A 14840-nucleotide genomic window follows, 5' to 3' on the forward strand; every position below is an offset into this window, starting at 1 on the left:
GCCAGCCTGGTCTACAGAGTGAGTTCCGGGACAGCCAGAGCTATACAGAGAAACCCTGTCTCGAAAAACCAAAAAAAAAAAAAAAAAAAAGAAAGGAAAAAAAAAAGAAAATTGCAAATGGGGATGGAGTGATGGCTCAGCTGTTAAGAGCACTGACTGTTCTTCCAGAGGTCCTGAGTTCAAATCCCAGCAACCACATGAATGGCTTGCAACCATCTGTAATGAGATCTGATGCCCTCTTGTAGTGCTTGTACTTGCATATAATCAATCAATCAATTTTCAGGCCCCAGCGAGCTGGACTGGTAAGAGCACTGACTGCTCTTCTGGAGGTTTTGAGTTCAAATCCCAGCAACTATATGGTGACTCACAAACATCTATGATGAGATCAGATGCCCTCTTCTGGTGTCTGAAGACTTACATATAGTAAATAAATCTTTTTTTAAAAATTGTAAATATAGCTGGGCGGTGGTGGCGCATGCCTTTAGTCCCAGCACTTGGGAGGCAGAGGCAGGTGGATTTCTGAGTTCGAGGCCAGCCTGGAGTACAGAGTGAGTTCCAGGACAGCCTGGACTACACAGAGAAACCCTGTCTCGAAAAACAAAAAAAACAAAAAAAAAAAAACAAAAAAAAATTTGCAAATATAATAACAGCTGTTGGATAGAATGTGGAAATTCATGGATTGCTGGTGTTATATCTAAAATGATTTAAAAACTTTGGCTTGGAAAATTTTTTTAAATGTATTTTATGTTCATAAGTATTTATTATTCTTCTGGTATTTATCTTCATGAATACCAGAAGAGGACATCAGATCCCATTACAGGTGGTTATGAGCCATCATGTGTTTGTTGGGAATTGAACTCAGGACCTCTGGAAGAGACCAGTGCTCTTAACTTCTGAGCCATCTCTCCAGCCCTAGTTAAAAAAACAAACATAAATTAGCTACATGAGCCTGCAGTTTTATAAGGTGTCTGTTCAAGGGAAGTGAAGATGTTCATTTATACATGAATGCTTAAAAGTGAGTTATTTACAATAGCCAAAAAGTGTAAACAACTCATAAAGCAGTTGGTAAACAGATAAAGTATGCCATAGCTATTCAGTGGAATATTGTCTGAAAGTAGAAGTTCTAATACCTGTCGCACAGTGTGGAGAAACATGAAAAACATGCTAAGTAAAAGAAGGCAGGCAAAACCAGCACCGTGTCTCCATTTGTTTAAAATGTTGAGAAAGGACATCTGTAAAGACAGATGGCAGAGAATCATTGCCCCAAGCTAATGTAGGCTCCTGGCTGTCCTGGGACTTACTCTGTAAACCAGGCTGGCCTTGGACTTAGTGATGGATCTCAAATCATAAGCCATGTAAATCCTTTACAAAGTAGCTTTTAGTCAGTGTTTTATCACAGCACCAGAAATGAAACTAGAACCAATACAACAAATCCAGTAAAAGTGACAAGAGGTCATAATTTACTGAACCCTCACTCCACAGACTCCTAATCTAAATTGTATTTTTTTGTGCATGTTATTTTTCTAAAACTAGCATTCTGTTGTATCGTGTAATGCATACATAAAAGTTTGTGCACACATGTGCAGAAGCCAGTGGAGGATACCCGCTTTCTTTATCATTCTCCATGTTATTTCCTTGACACGGGGTCTCTAGCAATTTCTGCAAGAATGACAGGGCAGTGAACTCTGGAGATCCATATATTTCTACTTGTGGTGTATACCTGTAATCCTAACACCTGGGACGTGGAGGCAGGAGGATCAGGAGTTGAAAGTCAGCCACAGCTGCATAGAGAGGTCAAGGCAGATGAAGGGAATGGAATGTACTATTCTTTAGTGACATTGCCTCCCACAAAAGTACCCATACTACCACCTTATTTTTGTTGTTATAACCTGTTTTATTTTGTTTGTTTTTCTTAACATAATTTGTTGTTTGTTCCTTTTTTTGAGATGGGGTCTCTTGTAACTGAGGATGGTTTTAAATACCCCTTGCCTTCCAAGTGCTGCAATTATAGGTGTCCACTACCATATCTGGCTCTTTTTCTTTTTATCTGTTTATGTTATCTGTGCATTAACTGTTCCCCTACATGTGTAAAAAGCATAGTGTATCAATCTACTATGGGTTCCTTTTATTAAACACTTTTATTTTTTTAAGATTTATTTATTTATATGAGTACACTGTCACTGTCTTCAGACACACCAGAAGAGGGCATCATATCCCATTACAGATGGTTATGAGCCACCATGTGGTTGCTGGGAATTGAACTCATGACCTCTGGAAGAGCAGTTAGCGCTCTTAACCACTGAGCCATCTCTCCAGGCTAGACTTTTTTGTTTTTTGTTTTGTTTTGTTTTGTTTTTTTGAGATGGGATTGTGCTGTGAAACTCTGCCTTATCTCAGCCTTTAGGCTTAAGTGATCCCTCAGCCTCCTGATAAGACCTTAGGTATCCTGTGTTAGCGTACAAAAGCATTTGGTCATCACCATTTTTATTTATGTGTGCGGTTAGATCTCCAGAACTTTTTTATCTTGTAAAACTGAAACTCTGTGGTGGTTTGGATATGTGTGACCCCTGTGTGTGTGAATGGTTGGCCCTCAGGGAGTGGAGCTGTTAGGAGGTGTGGTCTTGTTAGAGTAGGTGTGGCCTACACAGAGAAACCCTGTCTTGAAAAACCGGAAAAAAAAAAAAAATAGTTGCTGTGGTCATGGTGTCTCTTCATAGCAATAAAACCCAAACTAAGACACTGTGCCGATTAAATATCCATTTCTCCCAGACACTAGCCACTGCCATTTTATTTTCTGTTTCTAGAATTTGTCTGAGATAACATCATAAAAGTGCAATCATAAAGTATTTGACTATTTTTCATTTAACATGCTACCAAGTTTCATTCACATTGTAGTATATGACATAATTTCCTTTAAAGATGAATTAATAGCATTCATCTTTATGTGTCTGTGTGTCCATCCATCCATCCTTTGTCTAGTGAATCCATTGATAGACTTTGGGGCTGCTTCCACCTTTTAGCTATTGTGAATAAATATAGTTGTGTGAATATCTTCTTTGCAAAAATCTAGCTTTGGATTTTGGTTATTTGCGCCGAGGATTGTTGGTTCATTATAGTTTAGGGAATGTGTGAGGGGTTGGAAGTTATCGAACTTTAGGCTTTATGCGTGCTCACCAAATGCTGCAGAGCTACCCAAAAGTTCTGATCCTGTGTCTCCATCTTCGGTGTGCTGGAATTATGGGTGATTACCATCCCACCTCAGTTATATGGTGCTGCAGATCAAACATGTGGGCCTCATGTAGGCTAGGCAAAACATCCTGCCAGCTGAGTTACATGTACAGACATACCTATTTGTAATTTTTAGAGGAACTGTCAAACAGTCTTCTATAGCTACTTTTTTTTTTTTTTGGTTTTTTGAGACAGGGTTTCTCTCTATAGCCCTGGCTGGCCTGGAACTCAGAAATCCGCCTCCCACCACGCCCGGCTATAGCTACTTTTTTATACCCATTTTTCATTCCTACACAAAATTTCAATTTCTCCATATCCTTGTCAGCATTTATTTTGATTTTTCTGTTTTTTTGCTATTTTTTATTTATAGTAGAAGGATGTGAGGGGAAGTTTAAGTATGTATGGCATGCACATGCGTATGTACAGATGGAGGATGTTTATTGAATGTTTTACCTTATTCCTTTGAGACAGGATCTCTCTCTATGCATGGAGCTCTATTTTTTCTACTAGACTGACTGTCAGTCTAGTGATCTTCCTGTGGAGAGCTAGAGCTCCATTCTCTACAGTTCTGAGATGACGAGTACATGCAAGACCACACTTGGTTTGTTTTGAGGGATCTGGAATCTGAATCCAGGTTCTCATAGTCTTGGAATTAACATTTTCCCAAGAGCCCTAGATTCTTTCAGTGAATAATATTTAGAGGTCAAGGTTTGGGTGCTAGATAAGCTCATTCTGTTTGTGTTGCTCTGACATAGTGACAGTGTGTGTCATAGCCCAAAGAGCTTTGTTGCATTCCCTGCAGGCCTTATCCTCTGAAAGCTGATTGCTGCTGTAGACTGCTTTACTCACATTAGCTTTCCCTATTTTACAACTTTAAAACATTCATCCTTGGGTGCTAGGGGTTGAACCTAGGGTTTCCACAAGCTAACTATATGCTTTACTACTAAAACATTGCCCAGTCCTATTCCTAGAACTTTATTTGAATAGAAGTGAGATCAGATGTGGTGGCACATTTTCGAGGCAGAGGGCTACATAATGGGACTCTGTCTCAAAAATAAATAAGTAGAGGTTGTTATAACTGTTTATGTAATTCACTATAATGATTTGTTTGTTTCTTCATTTTCTTTTTTTAAGATTTCTGTATTTTTATGGTATGAGTGTTTTGCCTACATATATGTGCATTACATGTATGTCTGGTGCCCTTGGAGGTCAGGAGAGTCAGATTGCCTGAAATAAATGGTTGTGAGCTACCATGTGGGTGCTGGGAACTGAACCTAGGTCCTCTGCATGAGCAGCAAATGCTCCTAGCTGAACCATTTCTCCAGCCTTATGTTAATTTCTTAATAATTTGCATTTATTATTGAGCTAAATACTCTAGTCTAGACCTCAGATTAAAGACTTGTGTCTTTTTTTAAAAATCTTTGAAGATTTATTTTTTATGTTATGTATGAGTGCCCTATTTGCATGTGCACCTGCAAGCCAGAAGAGGTCCTCAGATCCCATTATAGATGGTTGTGAGCCACCATGTGGTTGCTGGGAATTGAACTCGGGACCTCTGGAAGAGTAGCCTGTAGTATTCTTAACCGCTGAACCATCTCTCCAGTCCCCTAAATTCACATTTTGTTAATTCCTTAGTTTTAGTCTTTTGAGATAAGGACACATGGTAGACTGTCCTGGAACTCATGTACCCAAGTCTAGTCTTGAACTCTTAATAATCTTCTCTGTATTTTCTCTAAAAATTACAGAAATGTTACTCAAAAGGAAGATTTATTGTAAGCCATATGGTATTATAGCAATCAGGCACCATTAAAATAATGAGTGATACAGGTTTCATGGAAGGAAAAGTTTTAGTGATTTTTTTTTTTTTTCCTAAGTTGAGAGATAGATGAGAGAAGCTGTTAGGTTTTTTTTCTGTTCTGTTAAACTTTGAGATAGGTCATGCTGTATAGCTTAGGATGACCTAGAGCTCATTGTGTGACTCAGCCTGTCCATGAATTTGCTCTACTTCTGCCTTAGTCTCCTCTGTGCTGGGATTGTAGACATACTTGCCACACTAGGCTTATTTCAACATCTTTTTACTCTTCTGTCTATTGGAGTAATATGTTCTGCTGAAATTTTAGAAAGGGCAGAACAAAGCAAAACTAAAAGTTACCCATAGTTCATCACTAAATAATTCCTTTTGTATAATAATTTAGGCATTTTATCATGCATCCAATTTTTTGCCACGGTGCTACAGCTACATTTAAAGTCTTAAAAATATTAATGTTCCTGTTATCCAGGAGAGTTTGCACATACATATGCATTATCGTGATGCTCAACCTTAAACTTCATAAGGTCTAAACTGTATCACTAGCCCTTTTCAGATTTAAAAGTGGGCAATATTTGACTAGGCTTCTTTTTATTTTTTCCTTTCAAGTTTTAGTGTGAGAAATGGCAAACATCTAAAAATATAAAATATAAAATATAACACAACTTTAATAATTAACATTTGCTGTATTTGCTTTAATATATATTTTGGTAAATTATTTGAAAGTAGCTTTCTGTACATAGATGTCTTCTCTCATGAACTTGTCTTCATATGTACACATAAACATAATGCCATTATCAAAGCTAATAGTAATTTCTTTGTTCCTCTGGCTATCCTCAAGTTCCTTTACTAATAAAGGTGGTGGGGGGTGGGGGTGGGGGGATGGCTTAGCTATTAAAGGCTGGGCTTATAACCAAAACGTCAAAAAATTTTTCTTAAAGCAGGATCTAGTCAAGGTAGCTTTATTTATTTGCATTTATTTTTTTGTGTGTGATACCGAGGACTGAATTAAGACCTTGCTTTTGGTAGTGAGCTAGTCCCATGTTCTCCACTGGGTTGTAATTTCTTAAATCTCCTTTAACTTAGAGCTGTTAATCTTTCCTATATACAGTTTCTCTAGATCATTAGTTTGAGAGAATAATGTCAGTGTATAGAATTATTAGACAAATCTATGTTCTGAATTTGTCTTGTTTTCTTAAATTTTCTCTATTTTCTGAAAATTGTAAAATTTTAAAAATTGATTAGGTTTAGAAAAAGGTAAGAAGGCTTCATGAATCATCGATGACTTCATACTGCATTGACTCACTCAGCACAGAATGTTGGTCTTTCCCACAGTGCGTGATGTTGAGTTTTATCCCTTGAAAAGGTGACTGCCACCAGAGTGAAAGTTACCTCTTCTTTACCTTCTGTAAAGTGGTAACCTACTGGGTGATATTTTGCATGCAGTGAATGACTTCATTGACCATGACAACTGTGGACATTTTCCATCTATACTTCCTTTATCTTTTCATTCTTGAGTTGTGTAAGGCCTTCTTCAAAAACTACGGCTTGCTGGGTAGTGGTGGCTCATGCCTTTAATACCAGCACTCAGGAGGCAGAGGTAGGTAGATCTCTGAGTTCAAGGCCAGCCAAATCTACAGATTGAGTTCTAGGATGGTCATGGTTACACAGAGAAATCCTGTCTTGAACCACTCTCCCCCTCCCTCCCAAAAATCACTACATTCTTATTTCAATTCTTTTTTGAAGCAGTAGAACATGTACTTGTGAAAAAGTTAGAGGACACCTTGTGGGAGTTGGCTTTTCTTTTACCACCAAGCTGTTTTCTAGAATTGAACTCAGGCTGTCTGGGTGGGCAGCCAAGTACCTTTACCCATTGAGGCATGTCATCAGTCTAAGCTTTAGAATTTTTGATAATTTTTTATAACATAAATTCTATTAGGAAAATATCCAGTAAATCAGTATCTGTACTATACAAATCTATACAGTATCTATACAAATAAAGCAACACAAACATACTCATTTCCATCTTTGATTGGTTGAGATAGAAGTTGAGGGCATTCTCAAGATTGTAGGAAATGGGAGTTTAGTGTAGATGCTCGTGTTCCCAGACATCTAAGCAGTGCTTATAAGAAACTGTTGCTGGGCAGTGGTGGTGACACCTTTAATCCCAGCACTCAGGAGGCAGAGGCAGGTGGATCTCTTGAGTTCAAGGCCAGCATGGTCTTGAACATAGAGAAACTCTGTCTCAGAAAACCAAAAAAGAAAAATAAAATTGGTGCTGGTAGTTTACTCCCAAATAGTTCCCATCTTATGTATTTTATCATAAAAGTAGAGTAAGATAAATATGAGTATCATTCCAGCATTACTTGCTTGCTTGTTTTGCAGTGTAGGGAGTTAGCCCAGGATCTCTCGGTCGTGCTAGGCACTGAGCCATATCTTCAGGCCATGCAGCATGACTTTTTATTCTCTGAAGCAGATTTTGTGTAACAGCTCTGCCTATCTTGGAACTTGATTTATGTAGACCAGGCTGGTCTTGAACTTACAGAGCTCCATCTGCCTCTGCCTCCTGAGTGCTGGGATAAAGGTGTGTGGCACCATACCTGACTATTTTTAATTTTTAGAAAAGATTTATTTTTGTTTTATGTGTGAATGGTTTGCCCATGTGCATGTATATGCATCAGCTGCATGCCTGGAGTTAACAGACTAAGCCACTTTGTTGTTGGGAGCTGAACCCAGGCTCTCTTAGAACAGTAATTCTTCAAATGCAGAGCCGTTGCTCCAGCTCCCAAGCAGCATTATTTTTAAGAGAAGGAAAACAACAGTAAAATATTAAATGTCATCTCAAAGTCAAAAAACAAGACGGGGGGGCCTGGTGAGATGGCTTAAACAAGCCTGATCTGAGTTCAGTCATCACAAGTTAGAAAAGGAGCAGGAGAGAACAGCTGCATAGTTGTCCTCTGACCACCACTGCCAACACACACACACACACACACACACACACACACACACACACACACGCGCGCGCGCGTACGCTCGCACTCTGTCCTTTTCATTGTGTATGAAATATAGAAAAGTAAAAACTAAATCACATGCCTTTATCATACTGAGTTTCTCAGATTTAGAATAAGTAGGCTTTTGGTGCCAAAGCTTTAGTGTAAGGAGAAGAAACTTTTTTTGTTGTTGGTTTTTTGTTGTTGTTGTTGGTTTTTTTTTTTTTTTTTTTTGGAGACAGGGTTTCTCTGTGTAGCCCTGGCTGTCCTGGAACTCACTTTGTAGACCAGGCTGGCCTCAAACTCGGAAATCCGCCTGCCTCTGCCTCCCAAGTGCTGGGATCAAAGGCGTGCGCCACCACCTCCCAGCATGAAGAAGCATTTTGAGTAAGGAAAATATTGACAGTATCCTACTATAGTGAAGTTCTTGAAATAGAAATGTCTGTCACCTCTAATGTCTAGCTATATATTTCTTCTTTTGAACAGTTCGTTTTCCTGAAGATCTTGAGAATGACATTAGAACTTTCTTTCCTGAATATACCCATCAGCTCTTTGGGGATGAGTAAGTAACATATTTCCTAAATTAATATGGCAAAAACAAAACAAAACAAAACAATATTATTTTTTCTCTTAGGATTTAAAGTCATTTTATTTTTTTAACTCTTGTTTTTCATGATTATCTTTAAATGTATATTAGAAAAATAGTTTATACATTGAGTGCCACTTTGTATATAATACCTATTGTTTACGTCAACAGACATGTATATTTTAATTTTGACTGCATTAACCATTGTATTTCTACTTTGTGCATGGGTAGACTTGAACAATTGCCTAAGGACATATAAGTGGCTAGAATTTAGATTCACACAATCTAGACTTAATAGTCATAACTAATTTTTAGTTTTGCCTACCTGTTGTACTACTTGCAATATAACCCCCTGAAATGTAGAAAGTTTCACTCAATGATTTAAAAAGCAATTCAAGAAACTGTGTGTGCACACATACCTGTGTATGTAATAGTACATAGAAAGCAGAGGATGTTGATGTCCTACTCCGATACACTTCATTTCATTCCTTTGAGAAGGGTCTCTAATTAAACCTGGAGGTAGGCCAGTGGCAGGAAGCTCCAGCTAGTCTCCTTTTTCCACTCCCCACAGCACTGGCGTTACGGACACATGCATGGATACCTGACTTTATGTGTGTGCTCCAATTTAAAATACATTTTTTAAAGACTTATTTATTTAATATATGTGAGTGCTCTGTATGTACACCTACATGCCAGAAGAGTATATCAGATCACATTATAGATGGTTGTGAGTCACCACGAGGCTGCTGGGAATTGAACCTGTGTCTTCTGGAAGAGCAGCCCTTGCTCTTAACTGCTGAGCCATCTCTCCAGCCCGGTGCTGCAATTTAAACTCAGCTCATTAAGCTCTCACCTATTAAGCCATCTTTCCAGACTCTGTCCCGGAATGTAGTTTAACTTCACAGGCAACAACTGTATGATTTTAAATTTGTTTATATGTTATAGTTGATACATTTTGATGACTTGACAAAAATGTATTCAGCTGCTTTTTGTTTTTGCTTTTTATCTCAGTGAAACTGCTTTTGGTTATAAGGGTCTGAAGATCCTGCTGTACTATATTGCTGGTAGCCTGTCAACACTGTTCCGTGTTGAATATTCATCTAAAGTTGATGAGAACTTTGATTGTGTGGAGGTAAGAATAGAAAGAAATATATTTTAACTTTTCTACTTGAGTATAAGAGAAGTTTTTATTGTTAAAGTTCTAAAAAGGAATCCGAAATGTAACTTCAGGATAAGGAAATGTTTGCCTGTCTTTTCTCTAATCCCGTGATCATGATCCTGAGTCTGTTTATCTCCTGAGTGAACCTTCTCTATGAAAACTTCACTTTGATGATCAGAACTTTACGTACCAACTTGCTTTTATTGTAGACATAGAAGTTACCAATTTTCTGTAGGCTTTTATATTTTAACTTGATTTTTGTCCTGTTGATTGTATTATGTTTTTCTTTCTCCTATGTTTTATATTTTTAACTCAGTTAAGTATCATCAGGAAGATTTCTCTTGAAAACAACCTATAAAACAACTATAAGCATAGTATATTCGTATGTTTAATGAAATTATGTACAATGTATGTACAGTATGAAAGAAGCCTGTAATCATTTTAGTTTGAGAAATTTTTTGATTGGCATATAATAGTTGTGAAGTACAGTATAGTACTTAACTCAGTACAGTATAATGGTAATAGTCAATGCAGAGTAACTGGTATTATCTTTCACCTTAAATATTTATCAAGAAATAGTCTCGTGGTTCCACAAGACCAGAACTACATTCTTAGCATCCTCCAGGAAGCTTACAGTGGTCTATAGCTCTATAGGAGGTCTGACACCCTTTTCTAATCTCTGTGAGCACCAGGCACACACACCGTATAGATACAGAAATGCTGAACACCCATACACAGTAAAATAATTTTAACCAGAAAAAATCTCATATTCAGTGTTAGAAATTCTATTTTGATTACTACTTGTTCTTTGTTTTTTTGTACTTCTCTGTCATTTATAATCACTAAGCTTGATAGAGAAATGATATGTAATTGTACTTAATATTTGTCTTTTTTTTTTTTTTAAAGATTTATTTATTTATTATATGTAGGTACACTGTAGCTGTCTCCAGAAGATCGTGTCAGATCTTGTTACGGATGGTTATGAGCCACCATGTGGTTGCTGGGATTTGAACTCCGGACCTTTGGAAGAGCAGTCGGGTGCTCTTACCCTCTGAGCCATCTCACCAGCCCTTAATATTTGTCTTATCTCAAAGTTTATATCTCTTGAAATTTTCTTTTAATTTTGCTGATAGCTAATTATGAATAATGCTGTAGTTGTATATAAGTGAATATTTGCAACTAAATTCCATCTAAACCAGCATTGACTAAATTACTAAAGTAGAGGTTTTCAGTGGATTTTTCTATTTAGATATGGTCAAATTTCTCCAGAATCCAAATATTTAATACTAAGTATTTTGATATCAAATAACAGCTAATGTTTTCCTTTGAACAGTACAAAATTTGCTGTCATTTGAGGTGTCTGTGTGCCTGTGAATCTGGGTGAATGATTTAATGTTGCAGCTGATAGTGCTAAATTGATTTCTTGCAAAGGAACTATTGACTTAGTTATTGATAAATCTTTCAAGTACTGTGTGTAGTGAAAAATAGCTATTTGCACTAACTTCTAACTGTTCCATTTCTGAAAATCAGAGTTTTCCATTTAAAAGAACTATGTTAAGTATAAGAAATCAATCAATTTTGTATAGTGTTTTTGTAAGGTTACTACTTGCTTCATGGTCAAAGTTTATTTGCTTAGTGTTAAGGAAAGATCTCCCTCTCCCTTGTCTCTCATTTTTATTTTATTCTATTTTATTTTATTTTTGGCTTTTGTTTTTGCTTTCTTTTAAGGTTTATTTACTTATTATATGTAAGTACACTGTAGCTGAAGAGGGCGTGAGATCTCATTATGGATGGTTGTAAGCCACCATGTGGTTGCTGGGATTTGAACTCAGGACCTCCAGAAGAGCAGCCAGTGCTTTTAACCGCTGAGCCATCTCTCTTATTTTTGTTTTTTAAGAATGGTGGTTGATGTGGGCATGGTAAGCTGGCCTCTTCTGTTCTAGTTTACAGTGATAAATTGATAAATGCTCATTCTCCAGGATTTCCTGTGAGCCATCTCCTCCAACCTCTCACCGCCCCCCAACCCCAGGATCATGAATTATGTGTATTATGAAGTGTGCCTGTATGTGGGTATGACATGCAAATGTGGGTATTCAAAGAGGCCAGAAGGGGGCTTTGGATCTCCTGGAGCTGGAGTTATAGGTAGCTGTGAACGAACTAACCAGTGTGGGTACTGGGAACTAAATTCAGGTCCTCTGCTTTCTTTTTTTTTTTTTTTTTTTTTTTTTTTCCCCCCGAGACAGGGTTTCTCTGTATAGCTCTGGCTGTCCTGGAACACACTTTGTAGACCAGGCTGGCCTTGAACTCAGAAATCCGCCTGCTTCTGCCTCCCGAGTGCTGGGATCAAAGGCGTGCGTCGCCCAGCTGGGTCCTCTGCTTTTAACATTGAAGCTTTTTCTTAAACCTTGCCTCCTGTGTTCTCGATGCTAAGAATAGAGTAAATAAAATATTCTTTGCTCTCATAGAATTTACCATAAACAAAATGCAGAGGACATTAAAAATATTTTGCTGGGATAGTTGAAGAGAATGGCAAATCTAGATTTTTACAGAGCCTTGGGATTTCTGTACCAGGGTAAGTTATTGGTAAAGCAAGAAGAATTAGTAGCCTTTGTAGATTTTAAGCAGGTAGTGAGTTAATACAATATAATTCACATTTTAAAATGCTAATTCTAGGCTGGCATGACTGCATGCTTATAATCCCAGCATTCTGGAAGTGGGGGATGCCAGGAAGAGCAGGATTTTTTGTTTTCTACCCCCAAGAGAAAACAAAATAAAAATAATAACAAAACAAGCACACACACACAAAATCTTGGTGTAGAAACCGTAGTGTGTCACAGTGTGTCACGCAGTATTATTCCCTTTTGTCCAATCAGCTTTACTTGTAAATGTTCATTGCAGTTAATCATTAGTCTGGTTTGAGGCCTCTGGCTTCTGCTACACTATCAATACTGGAACCTCACCAGGACTCCTCAGATACCCTGTTGTTGCCCTGTGTCATGAGATCCTGTAGCATTGGATCTGCAGGACCGCTCCCTTCATGTGCTCCAGCAGTTGGGGTAGATGGGGTAGATGTTGATGTGGACTGACTCAAAGCCCTGGATCTGGGTCTTGGGTGGTGGCTGAGTTGTTCAGCCTCTCAGATCTCCTATGCCAGTGCCATCAGGATCTCCTCTCCCACTTTGCCCAGGCAGGGGACAGAGCTAGCTTTCCTGCTTGCTGTAGCTGGCAAGGGAGTGGGCTGATTCTCTAGGTTGAAGTAGATTTGATGGTTGAGGGAGAGAAACAAGGGGAAAAAAATACATTGCCTAAAAAGTAGTGATACTACCAGGTATAACTGTCTCTCAAGGCCTTCTTGGCTTATAAACTTCCAGTCTAGCCAGAGTTACATAGTGTGACCCTGTCTTAAAAAACAAAAGAACAAAACTATTTTTTTTATGTTAAGGCATGAGAAGCAGATCGCAGAAGTTAATTTGCTTATTGCAGTTTTGCTATTAATGTTAAATTTTCTTTGTGCATGTGGGGGGTGGGTGGGAGGGGTGCCAAAGCCAGAGAAAACTTGGAAGCCAGAGGAAAACCTTGGTAGAGTTAGTTCTTTCCTCCTGTGGTGTGGTCCTGGGATTTGGACCCCAGTTGTCCTGCTTGGTATTTGGCATCCTTACCTGCTGAGCCATCTCGCTGCTCCCATTACATTAATATTTGTTTTTTAAATACCTCTGCCTTTTCTTGGGGGTAATTTCATTGCTTTTTAATGAAGAAGTATATAAACTAAATAAGTTTGTTCATTTTCCTAGTTGTATTTTCGGAGAGATTTGATTCAGATGCATGGGCAAGTTGTGCGATCTATAAATTTTCAATTAGTTTATTCTTGTTTCCTAATGAAGATTAAATTTGACAGATGAAACCATAATTTTTTTTCTGGAATCTTCTTTGTAGGAAAATAACCTCTAATCCAGTGCTGATTGTTGAGTCTAGGGCCATACATGCACTGGACAAGCCATCTTCCACTGAGCTATATCCCCACGAATTTATTTTTATTTTTGTGACAGGGTCTTATTAAGTGACTCAGGCTTACCTTGAACTCATTATATAGACTGGGCTGGTCTTGATGGTGGGATTCTTCCTGCTATCTGAGTAACTAGGGTTATAGGCCTGTACTGCTAGGCCTAGCTGTAGGAAAGTCTTTTGAACTTTATAGAGTAATTATTGTATACATTTGTGTGTATAAATATGCACACGCATGTGTGTGCATGTAGGTGTAGATGTGAGGTCACAGGATAACCTTAGGTGTTGTTCCTCAGGCTTTGGCAACCTATGTTGTTTTAATTTTGAGGCAGAGTCTTAACTGGCTTGGAACTACCAAGTAGGCTAGGTTGGCTGGCCACCAAGCCCCAGGGATCTGTATGTCTGCCTTTCCCACATTGTGCTTTTCAATACATGCCATTAAGCCTGGCTTTTGTATGAGTGTTAGGGATTGAACTTGTGTCCAGCACTTCACCACCTGATCTACCTACCTAGTCCAGTGTGCCCATACTCATTATCATCAAAGCTGTAAAATTGCAACTTTGTCTGCTTATTTGAGTAGTAAAACACTAATGCAGTATCAGTAAACATAAATGAGCATAAACAGACCAGTGAAGAGTCACATGTTAGTACTAATAATACTAAAGATTTCACATTTAAAGCTGAATATCACAATATGAGAGTGAGTAAATCAAGAAGATATAAAATTCCTTTTACCTTTTGTAGTTTATCCTAGGTATTCTTAGAATTATAATAATGCTAAATCTTGTGACATCTAAGCCAAGTAAAATAATGCACATTCCATTTACTTAACATACCTTTAATTGCAATCTCAAAAATAACTTATCAGTGACAAACTCAGATAAAAGGTGATGCTTAAGATAAGGTACTTGAAAGGTTATTGTAAATATGTATAAATTAAAAGCAAACTAAATATTTGTAGCACGTATTAGTTTTTCTCAGGCATGCTGCTTTGTGCAGTGATGAAGGAAAACAGAAATGGCTCCATAGGAACATTTTCTTATGTAGCAGACATAGCACAAAACACTG

At 37.9% G+C, this 14840-nt stretch overlaps 1 protein-coding gene across 1 annotated transcript in view; it reads left to right on the top strand.

Moving 5' to 3' along the window:
• Positions 1-14840, top strand: part of Hat1 (histone acetyltransferase 1) — a 40068-nt gene that overhangs the window by 1165 nt on the left and 24063 nt on the right. Inside the window, exons 3-4 of the mRNA XM_029535741.1 lie at positions 8512-8587; positions 9623-9743. Coding sequence (XP_029391601.1) covers positions 8512-8587; positions 9623-9743 — 197 coding nt within the window. The remainder of the gene's footprint in view (positions 1-8511; positions 8588-9622; positions 9744-14840) is intronic.

Source organism: Mus pahari, chromosome 3, assembly GCF_900095145.1.
Source record: "Mus pahari chromosome 3, PAHARI_EIJ_v1.1, whole genome shotgun sequence".
NCBI classification, from domain to species: domain Eukaryota; kingdom Metazoa; phylum Chordata; class Mammalia; order Rodentia; family Muridae; genus Mus; species Mus pahari.